Below are 14,414 nucleotides of genomic sequence, written 5' to 3'. Positions count from 1 at the left end.
CCAGACCGCATTTTCCTGCCACAGAAGTACAAAGATAGGGTGGACTTTTTGGTTGGTTGAGCAAATGGCTGAATATTCTCATCAAAGGCCTAAAGTCTTTCCATAGCGATTGCTTCTTCATAAACCTCTTCCAACGGTTTTAGGATGGCGAATTCCCCTTTTGTTGTAACACAGGCGATCTCAAGCAAATTTATGTGGGATTAAGACTCGCTGGCTGGGCACGGTGGCTCAGGCCAGGCGTGATGGGTCATGCCTGTAATCCCAGCACTTTAGGAGGCCGAGGTAGGCAGATCACCTGAGGTCAGGAGTTCGAGACCAAACTGGCCAACATGGTGAAACTCTCTCTCTACTAAAAGTACAAAAATTAGCATGGTGGCATGCATCTGTAATCCCAGCTACCTGGGAGACTGAAGCAGGAGAATTGCTTGAACCCAGGAAGGGGAGGTTGCAGTGAACTGAGATCACATCACTGCACTCCAGCCTGGGCAACAGAGCAAGACTCTGTCTCAAAAAAAAAAAAAGGACTCGCTGATGCAATTACCATTTGAGTTTAGGAATCAGTGCTATGTTTGAAATATGAGTTGTAAATGACTCTTAGCAATGTCTTTTAAAAAGATCTAGGCCAGGCATGGTGGCTCATGCTTATAATTCCAGCACTTTGAGAGGCTGAAGCAGGAGGATTGCTTTAGCTCGGGAGATTAAGACCAGCCTGAGCAACAAAGTGAGACGCCGTCTCTACAAAAAATTTGTAAAAGTTAGCTGGGCGAGGTGGTGTGTGCCTTTGGTTTCAGCTACTCGGGAGACCGAGGTAGGTGGATCACTTGAGCCTTGGGAGGTTGAGGTTGCAGTTAGCTGCGATATACCACTGCACTCCAGTCGGGGCAAGACTGAGATCCTGTCTCAAATAAATAAATTAATTAATTAATTGAAAGATCCATGACTTATTTTTACCCAAGGATGCCCTAGGCTCCTAAGGGAAGTCTGGCCACTCCTTTGTATGTTTGAGCATCCCAAACTCCAAATGACACAGTCACTGCCACCCCAAGCACTGAGCCACTCGCAAGGAGTCACACTACACTCAATAGGATGAGATGGCTTCTCTCCCTGAAATAATTTAAAAGCAACAGATCTTGTACTCAGCTTGAGTTGCAGAAAAGAGAAATAGTGGTTTTTTTGTTTCCTTTCATTTGTTTTGTTTTATTGAGAAGGAGTCTCACTCTGTCACCAAGGGCCTCACTGCAACTTTGCCTCCCAGGTTCAAGCAATTCTCCTGCCTCACTCAGCCTTCTGAGTAGCTGGGATTACAAGCCTGTGCCACCATGCCTGGCTGATTTTTGTATTTTTAGTAGAGACAGGATTTCACAATCTTGGCCAGGCTGGTCTCGAACTCCTGACCTCAGATGATCTGCCCACCTCAGCCTCCCAAAGTGCTGGGATTACTGGCACAAGCCACCACGTCCGGGGTGAGCAATAGTTTTCAAGGCAGATCTTGGTGCAAGCCCAAAAACTTAATATTAATACATGTGTGTAACCCTGGACGAGTCATTTTACCTCTCTGAGCTTCATTTCTTTGTCTGTTAAATGGGTATAAAAACACCTGGGAACTTTATCCGAAACCAATTCCTTTCCTCCTAGGAGTAGTCTTTTCCCTGTGACCCAAAGGGTAAACATGTGACCTGATTTGGTCAATCATTTTATGACCTTGTCCACAGTGACTGGTCCAGTAGTGGATGCTGAACTGAACTTGTTGACGTTATTCCCTTGCAATTTTTCCGTTGGAACTGGAGAAGCGGAGGCTTTCTCTCACCTCTAAATGTGGAGCCCTAAGGATGGGATTTGAGAGCTATTTGGCCCCATCGTTTGAGCTCATCTCTTACTACTTCCCATTTTACTCACTCTACCCCATCCATAGTGGCCTGCTTGGTATTGCTCAAATCCGGGCATGTTTCTGTTTCAGGACCTTTGGACTTCCTCTTTCCCTTTTCTGCAATGCTTTTCTTCCAGACATCTGCAAAGCTGATTCTTTCGTTTCCTTCAACACTCTGCTCAAATGTCACCTTCTCAAAGACCTATCCTGAACACTCTATCTGAAATGGTGACGGTGACCCTATCCTCCTCTCTACTCCTATTTTCTTTTTTTTTTCTCTTTCTTTTCTTTTCTTTTCTTTCGACGGAGTCTCACTCTGTTGCCCAGGCTAGAGTGCAGTGGCATGATCTTGGCTCACTGCGACCTCTGCCTCCCAGGTTCAAGTGATTGTCCTGCCTCAAGCCTCCCGAGTAGCTGGAACTACAGGTGCGTGCCACCACGCCCAGCTAATTCTTTATTTTTTTAGTAGAGACCGGGTTTCACCATGTTAGCCAGGATGGTCTCTATCTTCTGACCTCGTGATCCACCCTGCTTCCGCCTACTCAAGTGCTAGGATTACAGACATGAGCCACTGCACCTGGCCTCTTTCTTTCTTTTTTCTTTCTTTTTTTTTTTTTTTTTTTGAGACAGGCTCTCACTCTGTCACCGAGGCTGGAGTGCAGTGGTGCAATCTGGGCTCACTGCAACCTCTGCCTCCTGGGCTCAGATGATTCTCCTACATCAGCCTCTGGAGTAGCTGGGACTAGAAGCAGGCACCACTACGCCCGGCTAAGCTAATTTTTGTATTTTTTGTGGAGATGAGGTTTCGCCAAGTTGCCCAGGCTAGTCTCAAACTCCTGGACTCAAATGATCCTCCCATCTCGACCTCACTAAGTGCTGGGATTACAGGCGTGAGCCACTGTGCCCACCCACTCCTCTACTCCTAATCTCTTACCTTGCTCTGTTTTTATTTTCCATAGCACTAACTTCTACCATATAATCTAAGTTCATTATTGTTATTTATATTATTATTACTCATTGCCAGTCTCCTACCTATCTCAACTAGAATGTATGTTTCTACATCTATGAACATAAAAGGACTGATAGTGAACATACTCAAAGGTGACCTTTGGCTCTGTATGTGTGTATATATTTTGTGTATTTGTTTTCTATGGTTTCTTTCCTTTTTACTTTTTATTTTTTTGAGATAAGGTCTTACTCTTTCACCCACGCTGGAGTGCCGTGGCACAACCATAGCTCATGGCAGCCTTGACCTTCTGCATTCAAGTGATTCTTCTGCTTCAGCCTCCTGAGTAGCTGGGATTACAGGAGCCAGCCACCATGCCTGGCTCTAAGTTTCCTTTCTTTCTCTCTCTTTCTAATTTTATTATTATTATTATTATTATTATTATTTTGAGATAGGATCTCACCCTGTTGCTCAGGCTGGAGTGTAGTGGCATAATCGTGGCTCACTGTAGCCTCAACCTCTCCAAACTCAGGTGATCCTCCCACCTCAGCCTCCTGAGTAGTTGGGACTACAGGCATACGTCACCATGCCAGGCTAATTTTTGTATTTTTTTGTAGAGACAGGTTCTGACTATGTTGCTCAGGTTGGTCTCAAACTCCTGAGCTCAAGTGATCTGCCCACCTTGGCCTCCCAAAGTGCTGGTATTACAGGCATGAGCCACCATGCCCGGACATTTTTATTTTTATTTTTTTATTTTTTATAGAGGCAGGGTTTTGCTATGTTGTCCAGGCTGCTCTCCAACTCCTGGTCTCATGCAACCCTCTTACTTCAGCCTTCCAAAGTGCTGGGATTATAGGCATGTGCCACCACACCTGGCCTAGTGTTCTTTCTTTCTTTTTCTTTTTTTTTCCTTTGAGGTAGGATCTTACTTCCTTTGCCCAGGCTAGAGTGCAGTGGCTTGATCTCGGCTCATTGCAGCCTCAACTTCCCAGGCTCACATGATCTTCCCACCTCAGCTTCCCTAGTGGCTGGGATTACAGGCACAAGTCACCACACACAGGTCATTTTTTTTTTGTATTATATTTTTAATAGAGACAGAGTTTTGTCACATTGTTCAGGCTGGTCTCAAACTCCTGAGCTCAAGGGACACACCCACCACGCCCTCCCAAGGTGCTAGGATTACAGGCAAGAGCCACTACACCCAGTTCAAGTTTTCTTTCTTGAGCATTAAGTATTTTATTTTATTTTATTTTATTTTCTGAGATGGAGTCTCGCTTTGGTGCCCAGGCTAGAGTACAGTGGTGCGATCTTGGCTCACTGCAACCCCTCCGCCTTCCGGGTTCAAGTGATTCTCCTGCCTCAGTCTCCTGAGTAGCTGAGATTACAGACATGCACCTGGCTAATTTTTGTATTTTTAGTAGAGACGGGATTTCACCATTTTGGCCAGGCTGGTTTTGAACTCCTGACCTCAGGTCATCTGCCTGCCTTGGCCTCCCAAAGTGTTGAGATTACAGGCGTGAGGCACTGCGCCTGGCCCACTTGAGCATTATTTTTAACAGGTAAGAAAATCAATACTTAAAAAAGTTTTTTTTGGCCCAACTTTGCAATTTGGGCAGATGGGAAAAAAAAGTCTTGAGGAGGCTAAGTTCAGTAAACGGAAAAGGCAGTAAAACAGAGATGCAGAGAGTGGTGGCAGCAGGCATTGAGAACCAGCAACATTGGTTGAAAAGGAAGCTGTGAAGAGCTGTAAAAACCACAGGTGAATGCAGCCCAAAATAAAATTGCCCAGCTTGGCTGGCTGGGTGTAAGGTAGATAGAGAAGGTCAGGAAAGGTCTGCTGGGGTTATTCAAGGTCATTGGGTAGTGGGCCTTAAATTAATTGATCTTATTGTTTTTTCTAGTCCTAACCGTACTGAGATTGATTTTAGAAGAGGACAGCTTGAGCAGTCATTTCTCTCACTATGGCCAGAGTCCAGGGCCTGTGTCTAGTGGGTGTTGGTTCCCAGGCTGTGGAATGATGATGGAAAAGGATTGCTAGGACTGTAACAGGAGTTAATAAAGTGGCAAACTGGAAAGAGCCTATACTTTGGAGTGAGGGAGCATTGCTTTTGAATCTTCTCTCTGTCCCTTACCAGCCATGTTGACCCTGAACAAGTAACTAACCACCTAGCACAAGATCAAAGGCCCCGTGAAAGTAGTGAATTAGGGAAAATATAGTCAGTATGGCAATAAATTATACTTTAACAAACAAAAACAGAAAATAAAAGTTCTGGATGGGCGCGGTGGCTTATGCCTGTAATCCTAGCACTTTGGGAGGCCAAGGCAGGCTGATCACTTGAGGTCAGGAGTTCGAAGCCAGTCTGGCCAACATGGTGAAACCCCGTCTCTACTAAAAATACAAAAAAATTAGCTGGGTGTCGTGGCAGATGCCTATAATCCCAGCTACTCAGGAGGCTGAGGCAGGAGAATCGCTTGAACCCGGGTGGCAGAGGTTTGCAGTGAGCCCAGACCGCCCCACTGCACTTCACCCTGGGCCACAGAGCAAGACTCTGTCTCAAAAAAAATTAAAATTAAAATAAAAAAAAACCATAACAAGAAATTAAAAAAAAACAAAAGTTCTTAAAAGCAACTGCTTTGAACAAACACAGTTGATTAAACTAAAAACCCTGCTATAATACCTTCTATTGTCCAGGAAACCTTGCTGTCAGGGCAGGTTTCCCCACAAGTCTTATAAACACAAGTTTTTAAATCAGCCATTTCTGACTTGAGATTAAGTCTTTCATACATACGCTGTCTGTTTTCTTACACCCTTGTTTTGGTTTCACAAGTCTTGGCAACTGTCAGGTCTTTTCACAAAGTTCTCTAGTGTTTGAAGGCATGTTTTTTGGGGGCCTGGCCTTCTGTGCAGATGGAAAACACCTCTTTTTTTTTTTTTTTTTGAGATGGAGTTTTGCTTTTGTCTCCCAGGCTATGGTTCACTGCAACCTCTGCCTCCCAGGTTCAAGCGATTCTCCTGCCTCAGCCTCCCTGCCACCACACCTGGCTAATTTTTTTTTTTTTTTTTGAGACGGAGTCTTGCTCTGTTGCCCAGGCTAGAGTGCAGTGGCACAATCTAAGCTCACTGCAACCTGCACCTTCTGGGTTCAAGCAATTCTCTTCCTCAGCCTCTCGAGTAGCTGGGATTACAGACACCTGCTACGAAGCCTGGCTAATTTTTTTGTATTTTTAGTAGAGACAGGGTTTCATCATGTTGGCCAGACTGGTCTAGAACTCCTGACCTTCTGATCCACCCACCTCGGCCTCCCAGAGTGCTGGGATTATAGGTGTGAGCTATGTGCCCAGCCACACCTGGCTAATTTTTGTAATTTTAGTTGAGACGGGGTTTTGCCATGTTGGCCAGGTTGGTCTCAAACTCCTGACCTCAGGTGATCCACCCACCTCGGCCTCCCAAAGTTGGGATTACAGGCGTGAGCCAGCACACCCGGCAGGAACACCTTTATACTTTCCCCCATGGGTCTGCGGGAAAAGAGAGCAATTGAAAATTGTGGGTTAAATGATAGAAAATAGTTTTATATCAAACCCTCCTTTATTTATTATTAATAATAATTATTATTATTTTTGAAACAGAGTCTTGCTTTGTTGCCCAGGCTGGAGTGCAGCAGGAAGACGTCAGCTCACTGCAACCTACACCTCCCACATTTGAGTGATTCTCATGCCCCAGCCTCCCGAGTAGCTGGGATTACAGGCATGCGCCACCACGCCTGGCTAATTTTTGTATTTTAGTAGAGATGGGGTTTCACCATGTTGGCCAGGGTGGCCTTGAACTCCTGGCCTCAAGTGATCCACCTGCCTTGGCCTCCCAAAGTGCTGGGATTACAGGCATGAGCCACTGCACCCAGCCCCAAACCCCCTTTAACAAGCAGTGGTTGGCAAGTTATCAAGACCATGGGCTTTGGAGCCAGGTTACATCTTCTGGGTTTGAATATAGGCTTCATCATTTCTTAGCTGTAAGACCTTGGGCAGCTGGGCATGGCTGTGAAATCCCAGCACTTTGGGAGGCTGAGGTGTGGGAATCACCTGAGGTCAGGAGTTCAAGACAAGCCTGGCCAACATGGTGAAATCCTGTCTCTACTAAAAATACAAAAATTAGCTAGGTGTGGTGGCGGGCGCCTGTAGTCCCAGCTACTTGGGAGTCTGAGGCATGAGAATCACTTGAACCCGGGAGGCGGAGGTTGCAGTGAGCTGAGATCGCACCACTGCATTCCAGCTTGGGAAACAGAGCAAGACTCCGTCTCAAAAAAAAAAAAAAAAAAATGACCTGTGGCAAATTACTTTTTCCTACATCCTAAAGTAATTGTGATAATTAAATGAAGTAATATGTGTAAAGCCCTTAGAACTTTACAATATTTGTAAAACCCTTAGAAGTTATAAAAATATTTAATATTTAAATAATTTAATGAATGTATTTAATTCATTAAGTATTACATATAAATATAAAATTATTTTATATTTGTAAAGCCCTTACGAACCGTGCCTGGCACACAGTAAAGCTCTGTTTGCAAATAATATTTTGGCTCACCAGTAGACCACTAGTTCATACTGCTTGATGATAAGCTAATCCGCCTCATTCATCCTTGACCCCCTAAACAGGTCTATGACTTGGTTGCTAGGAAGGTGCGTTGACTTTATTAGCAGTAATAGTGATATGTCCTTTTACCAGGCAATTGCATGGACCAGTATTTATAGGGAAGTTTGAGCCCTGCCGCAGAGGGGTTAAATGATGGGAAAATGCCTGCCATTTTCACATGCTGTTACAACCAGGCAGTAAAAGTCCTCAGAAGTTAAATTTTAAGTAATCAGACTGGCCACTTCCCTTCCTCTGGGAATGCAGTTGGGATGGAGGGCTCTGTCTCCAGTAGGAAAGAAGTCCTAAGTCCCCTCCTGTGTGGACACCAGACAACAGGTATCCCAGGGCCCTCTAGTTGCCCAGCAATACTGTGGAATGAAGACACCCTCAAGTCACATTTGAAATCATTCCGGGTTCTTCCAGTTCAGCACCTTGGCTGTTTTTCTCTTCACTGGGAAGGTGCTGGCAGCCTAACGGCCTTTTAGGTTTCTTTTAAGTTTGGGGCATCTGAAACCCGGCTAAGGTGCGGCGGGTAGTGTACTTCATTCGAAGAATACCCCCAATTCACCAGACGAGACCCTAATTGCGGGTGCGGGGCCGGGCGCTCTTTCGTCCCCCCTTCCACCAGCACTACCCTCAGTTCTGCTTCTAGCCACGCCCTTTCGCGTTCACGTCCAGCGTCCCGGCAGGATTGATTGACGACGACTGGACTGCCATTGCGCCTGCGCAGGGAGCCCAAGGCTAGAGCCGCTAGGCTGCCCTGCCCCAAGGGCTCAACTGTCAGTGAGCCTGCGCAGGAGGCTAATAGGCTGCCAATACTGCTTGGACTCCCCGCCAGGGCCCTGCTGTCAGTGCGCCTGCGCGCGGGCCAGGCGCCGAGGTTCTTGACTTTGCTGTGCTGGACGCCGGGTGTAGCCATGCAGCAAGCCGACTCCGACTCCGACCAGCCCTCCAAGCGGCCCCGTTGCGATGACAGCCCGAGAACCCCCTCAAGCACCCGTTCCGCAGAGGCAGACTGGTCCCCGGGCCTGGAACTCCATCCCGACTACAAGACATGGGGTCCGGAGCAGGTGTGCTTCTTCCTCAGGGGCGGTGGCTTTGAAGAGCCAGTGCTGCTGAAGAACATCCGAGGTAGCGGCTCCGGAGGGGCTGAGGGGCGAGGGGCGGCGACCTGGGGCGCGGCCCAGGCGCCCTAAGGGAGGGGGCCCCACTAGAGGACCCAGGCCGGGGAGCGAGCCCTGCGGCAGGAGGCGCCCGGGAGGGCGGACCTGCGCTGGGGGCGCCGAGGGAGGGAAGACCCCAGGCGGCGAAGGGAGCCCTGCGGCGGGGGTTCCCAGGAGGGCCTGCGGCATGGGGCGCGCGGGACTGACTCGCCGAGGCTGAGGAAGAAGACATGGGGTCGCCTGGGGTAGGCGATCCGTAGGATGGGAGCAGGCTGCCAGGATTGAGGACCTGGGAGGGGCAGTAATAGATTGGGATCTCACTCTGGTGGGTTTCTTCACTAACTTGCCACCCCGGCGCCGGACAGGCGAGACTCGGGTCCCTTTTTTTTTTTTTTTAGTTAGAAGGAGATTTTTCCCCAGACCTTGGTGGGCGGCTTGCTGTCATCCAGGCTCGCGGGACCCCTCCGCGCTAACCGCAGCTCCTTGAACACTTGCCACATCAGAGGATGTTCTGGGGCTTTTAGGTTTCTGTTTCCTCCCTGAATTGAGGCTTTCCCTGAAGGGGAAGGAACTGGCTTGGTTAATCTCTGAATTCCCGTCACCTTCCTTGGCATCCCAGTAGCGCCCGATGGGCGTGTGTTGACTGCACTTGCAGAACATGGTAAGGATCGTGTTTTGCTCTTTACAAGCAGGTTCCCCTCCAAAATCTGAACTCAGGAGTTGTTCAGTTGACCCCTTAATCCCCAGCATGCCACAATTCGGCCACATCACCTGGAGAAGTGTTTAGGTTGAGTTTTAAGCACATTTTACTGATTTGTGTCCAAGCATCCATCCTTGTGAAGTCTGCTCAACTTTTTGAGGTGGGTGTGAGATTTGACTCCTGCCTTATATCCTCTAGGTGTTCAATAGGAAGTTGGTTCTTTGGTGGTTGGGATTTGCAAATTTAGTAAATTTTTGCATTTGTTAGGTGGAGCCTGTTTGGCTAGGTTGGAAACTGGGGTAGGAGGAACAATAGTGGTTCAGGACCCAAAGATAGCTTGAATGGGTATGGGAAATTGCATTTCTCCTTTTTTCTTTTGTTTCCCCCTTTTGCCCTTTCGTTTCCCTTCACTGCTGGGATGGATTATTGCTTTATTTTCTTTGACTAGCAACAAGTGGAGTGAAGTAGTTCCAAATTTTCTGTCTCAAAATGTGATTGGCTCTCTGTTTCAGTGGTCTGTAGATTAACTTGTTACCCTCCAGAATGATGTGTGTTCTCTTGAACCCACAACCCAGTGCTATCAAAGACACCATGTGCTTTCATTTGGTAAAAACTGACCAACTGTTCCCAATTGCTCATGTCTTACCTTCTGCTTTGTCTTGACCAAACTTTATTCAGACTTCTCTCTTCCCTTATGGGCCCCTCAACTCTTGCTTACCCCCAGATCTGAGCAGGCAGGCCCTAAAGCAGTGCAATATGCCTCCCTCTGGTCAGTTTCTTTTAAGAACTGGCTGACCATAGTAGGATGCTGTCCTGTTGGGCTACACTGCTCATTTTCCCTTGCTCATCCAGGTTCCCTTCCAAAGGTTCTGCTTACTTCTGCTTGCCCATCCTTTACCATGTAAAAGAAGACCATTTTTCTCTTAGATTCTTTTTTTTTTTTTTTTGAGATGGAGTCTTGCTCTGTTGCCAGGCTGGAGTGCAGTGGTGTCATCTCAGCCCAGTGCAACCTCTAACTGCCTGGTTCAAGCGATTCTCCTGCCTCAGCCTCCCAAGTAGCTGGGATTACAGGCATGCACCACCATGCCCAGCTAATTTTTTTGTATTTTTAGTAGAGATGGGGTTTCACCATGTTACCCAGGATGGTCTCCATCTCCTGACCTCGCAGGCGTGAGCCACTGCACCCGGCCTTTTTTTTTTTTTTTTTTTTTAATTAGAGACAGGGTTTTGCCATGTTGGCCTGGCTGGTCTCAAACTCTTGGCCTCGAGTGATCATCCGCTTGCCTCGGCCTCCCAAAGTGCTGGGATTACAAGTGTGTGCCACCACGCCCAGCCTCCGTTTGATTCTTGGGCCTCTGTTTGATTATTTTTTTAAATTTATTTTCTTTTTTTTTTTTTTTTTTTCTGAGACGGGGTCTTGCTCTGTCACCCAGGCTGGAGTGCACTGGCACAATCTTGGCTCACTGCAACCTCTGCTTCCTGGGTTCAAGGCGGTTCTCCTGCCTCAGCCTCCCGAATAGCTGGGATTACAGGTGCACGCCACCACACCTGCCTAATTTTGTAATTTTAGTAGAGATGGGGTTTCACCATGTTGGCCAGGCTGGTCTTGAACTCCTGACCTCAAGTGATCCATCCACCTCTGCCTCCCAAAGTGCTGGGATTATAGGTGAGAGCCACCGTGCCTGGCCAGGCCTATGTGTTTGATTCCTGAGCCTCTTGCAGGTATCTGATACTGGAACTTTCTCCCTATAGCAATAGTCTTTTTTTTTTTTTTTTTTTTTTGAGGCAGTCTCGCTCTGTAGCCAGGCTGGAATGCAGTGGCGTGATCTCGGCTCACTGCAATCTCTGCCTCCTGGGTTCAAGCAATTCTTCTGCCTCAGTCTCCTGAATAACTGGGACTACAGGTGCCCACCACCATGCCCGGCTAATTTTTGTATTTTTAGTGGAAACAGGGTTTCACCATGTTGGCCAGGATGGTCTTAATCTCTTGACTGGATGATCCTGCCTTGGCCTCCCAAAGTGCTGGGATTACAGGTGTTAGCCACTGCTCCCGACCAGAAATATTTCATCTTTCTTTCCCGACCAGAAATATTTCATCTTTCTTTCTTTCTTTTTTTTTTTTTTTTTGAGATGGAGTCTCGCTCTGTCCCCGTGGCGGGACTTCAGTGGCGTGATCTTGGCTCACTGCAAGCTCCGCCTCCTGGGATCTCCATCTCAAAAAAAAAAAAAAAGGTCTGTCTTTATCTAAGTCCAATTTTTTTTTTTTTATTTGACAAGCCAAACACAAGGTACAGTGTCCCTTTTCTCATTATGGAATACAGCCTCACAAGAAGTCTGAAATAAGTTGCTATACTCAACACATTTTACCAATGATGTATGCGAGGTCCAAAGATGTAAAGTAACTTTTCAGAGATCACACCACTACAAAAAAGAGCTAGATTTTTTAAGGTTAGGTCTTTGGACTCCAGAACTCACATGATCTATACCTTAACAAGTGTTCTCATCAAAAACCACTGGAGGCCTGGCCCAGTAGCTCACACCTATAATCCCAGCACTTTGGGAGGCCAATGTGGGAAGATCACTTGAGCCCAGGAGTTCAAGACCAGCCTGCGCAACATCAGAAGACCTCAACTTTACAAAAAAAATAATAAATAAAAAACTAGCTAGGTGCAGTGGTACACACCTGTGGTCCCAGCTACTCAGGAGGCTGAGGCAGGAGGATCGCTTGAGCCCAGGAGGTCAAGGCTGCAGTGAGCTGTGATCGCACCACTGCACTCCAACCTGGGCAACAAAGCAAAACCCTGTCTCAAAGAAAATAAAATAAAAGAAAATAGCCCAGAATTCTGGAATTTGAGGTCAGGAAAGATTAGAATTAATTGTATAGAAAGAGAAAGGAAAAAACCCAACTGTACACACACATATACACATATATATATAGAGAGAGAGAGATAGGACTCTTTCAAATCACGGAGTATTGAGTGCTTTCCCAGGAGGTTTGAGAAAAATCAACACTTTAAGCACTCTTGAATCCATGGTTTTAACTTGTTAATTCTAAGAACAATAGACTTACATTTCCTTCCCTCCCCACCTCAAACCTTTCCTGTTTAAAAGGAAGCTGCTGACCTGGCAAAACCACAACAGGTAGTCAGGTTTCACTTTCCTTTTTGCGACTGGTTTTTCTTGGAACTAATTTACACACACAATTTTGAAATTTTCACGTGATTTATCAAAAAATGCTTCTTGGTTAGTTATTTAATTAAAATTAAGTCTTTACAAGTAGCAGATCAAAAAAATGGTACTTGGCACAGTCCATTGCCTGTAGTGGGTACTCTATTATGTGGATCTGGGTAAATGTTGGTGGATCCAAATTGAAAGAAAATGAAAAGCATATGTTGTATACATTGAATTTGTCTTTTTTCTTCCATAGAAAACAAAATCACAGGCGCATTACTGCCCTGTCTTGATGAGTCTCGTTTTGAAAGTCTTGGAGTAAGGTAAGAATGAAGAAATAAATTCACATTATAACCAAACACACTTTATCCATCTTTCAGGGACAAAGCCCAAAATCTCTGATATAAACTGTCCTCATTTTAAATCTATGAAGTGCTTTAAAACAGCAGAATCCCTTGCCTGCTGGTTTTGTTTGTTCGTTTGTTTTTTTGAGACAGTCTCTTGTTCACCCAGGCTGGAGTATCTCGGCTCACTGCAACCTCCGCCTCCCGGCTTCAAGTTACTCTCCTGCCTCAGCCTCCTGAGTAGCTAGGATTACAGGTGCCCACCACCATGCCCCACTAATTTTTTGTTGTTGTTGTTTGTTTTTGTTTTCGTTTTTGTTTTTTGAAATGGAGACTTGCTCTGTCACCCAGGCTGGAGTGCAGTGGCGTGATCTTGGCTCACTGCAAGCTCTGCCTCCCGGGTTCACGCCATTCTCCTGCCTCAGCCTCCCGAGTAGCTGGGACTACAGGTGCCCACCACCACACCCGGCTAATTTTTTGTGTTTTTAGTAGAGACGGGGTTTCACCATGTTAGCCAGAATGGTCTCGATCTCCTGACCTCGTGATCCGCCCTACTCGGCCTCCCAAAGTGCTGGTATTACCACGCCAGGCTGCCCCACTAATTTTTGTACTTTTAGTAGAGATGGGGTTTTGCCATGTTGGCCAGACTCGTCTTGAACTCCTGGCCTCAAGTGATCCACCCTCCTCTGCCTCCCAAAGTGCTGGGATTACAGGTGTGAGCCACCGCACCTGGCCACCTGCTATTTGTTTTTGCTGTACAAATCCTATGTTTGCTATTACTGTTTATTCCTATTTAGTTTATTTTTAATTTAATTAATTAATTAATTTATTTTTTGAGACAGAGTCTCACTCTGTCACCCAGATTGGAGTGCAGTGGTGTGATCTCAGCTCACTGAACCCCCCGGGTTCAAACCATTCTCCTGCCTCAGCTTCCCTAGTAGCTGGGATTACAGGCACACACCACCATGCCTGGCTAAGTTTTGTATTTTTAGTAGAGACAGGGTTTCACCATGTTGGCCAGGCTGGTCTCGAACTCCTGACCTCAGGTGATCTGCCTGCCTTGGCCTCCCAAAGAGCTGGGATTACAGGTGTAAGCCACCGTGTCCGGCCTTATTCCTATTTCAAATAATTTTGCAGACAAACCTTCATCAAGTTTGTAGTGACCAACTTTTTACTCTCAAGTTCAGAATAATTGAATTATACACACTGGGAAATACATAAGAACCAACAGGGAAAAAATGTTAGTAAGAAAACCAAGGCTACATCCCTACCTTGAGCGAGCATATTTCTAGGTTTTCCTAAAGATTGAAATATGCCCTCGTATTAGATTAAAAGACTCTATGCAAAACAGGCACTTTTTAGTTGTATAATTTGGGAGATGTCATTTAACCCTTCAATTTCTGTACCTGTAAAATGGATAGCAATAACGAGATGATGTACATAAAGTGATGAAGCATATGATTAACTCTTAGTAAATTTTATAGATAGTGATAAAGCAAGACCCCATCTCTACAGAAAATTAAAAAATTAGCCGGGCACTGTGCATGCACCTGTAGTCCCACCTACTCCGGAGGTTGAAGCAGGAAGATCCCTTGA

General features: G+C 46.2%; 1 protein-coding gene across 2 annotated transcripts in view; it reads left to right on the top strand.

Annotated features, from left to right (window-relative positions):
* Positions 1-14,414, top strand: part of SAMHD1 (SAM and HD domain containing deoxynucleoside triphosphate triphosphohydrolase 1) — a 77,689-nt gene that overhangs the window by 9,251 nt on the left and 54,024 nt on the right. Inside the window, exons 1-2 of one of the 2 annotated variants that reach the window (XM_033186345.1) lie at positions 8,124-8,571; positions 12,731-12,797. In XM_033186345.1, the coding sequence (XP_033042236.1) occupies positions 8,358-8,571; positions 12,731-12,797 (281 nt within the window). In that variant the 5' untranslated portion in view covers positions 8,124-8,357. Of the gene's footprint in view, positions 1-8,123; positions 8,572-12,730; positions 12,798-14,414 lie in introns of those variants that run through there. The other variant, XM_033186346.1, reaches the window with a different exon arrangement.

This window comes from Trachypithecus francoisi, unplaced genomic scaffold, assembly GCF_009764315.1.
Source record: "Trachypithecus francoisi isolate TF-2019V2 unplaced genomic scaffold, Tfra_2.0 Lachesis_group21, whole genome shotgun sequence".
Classification (NCBI taxonomy): domain Eukaryota; kingdom Metazoa; phylum Chordata; class Mammalia; order Primates; family Cercopithecidae; genus Trachypithecus; species Trachypithecus francoisi.
Note: the sequence above shows the minus strand (reverse complement) of the source record. Positions and strands in the feature narration are given on the sequence as shown.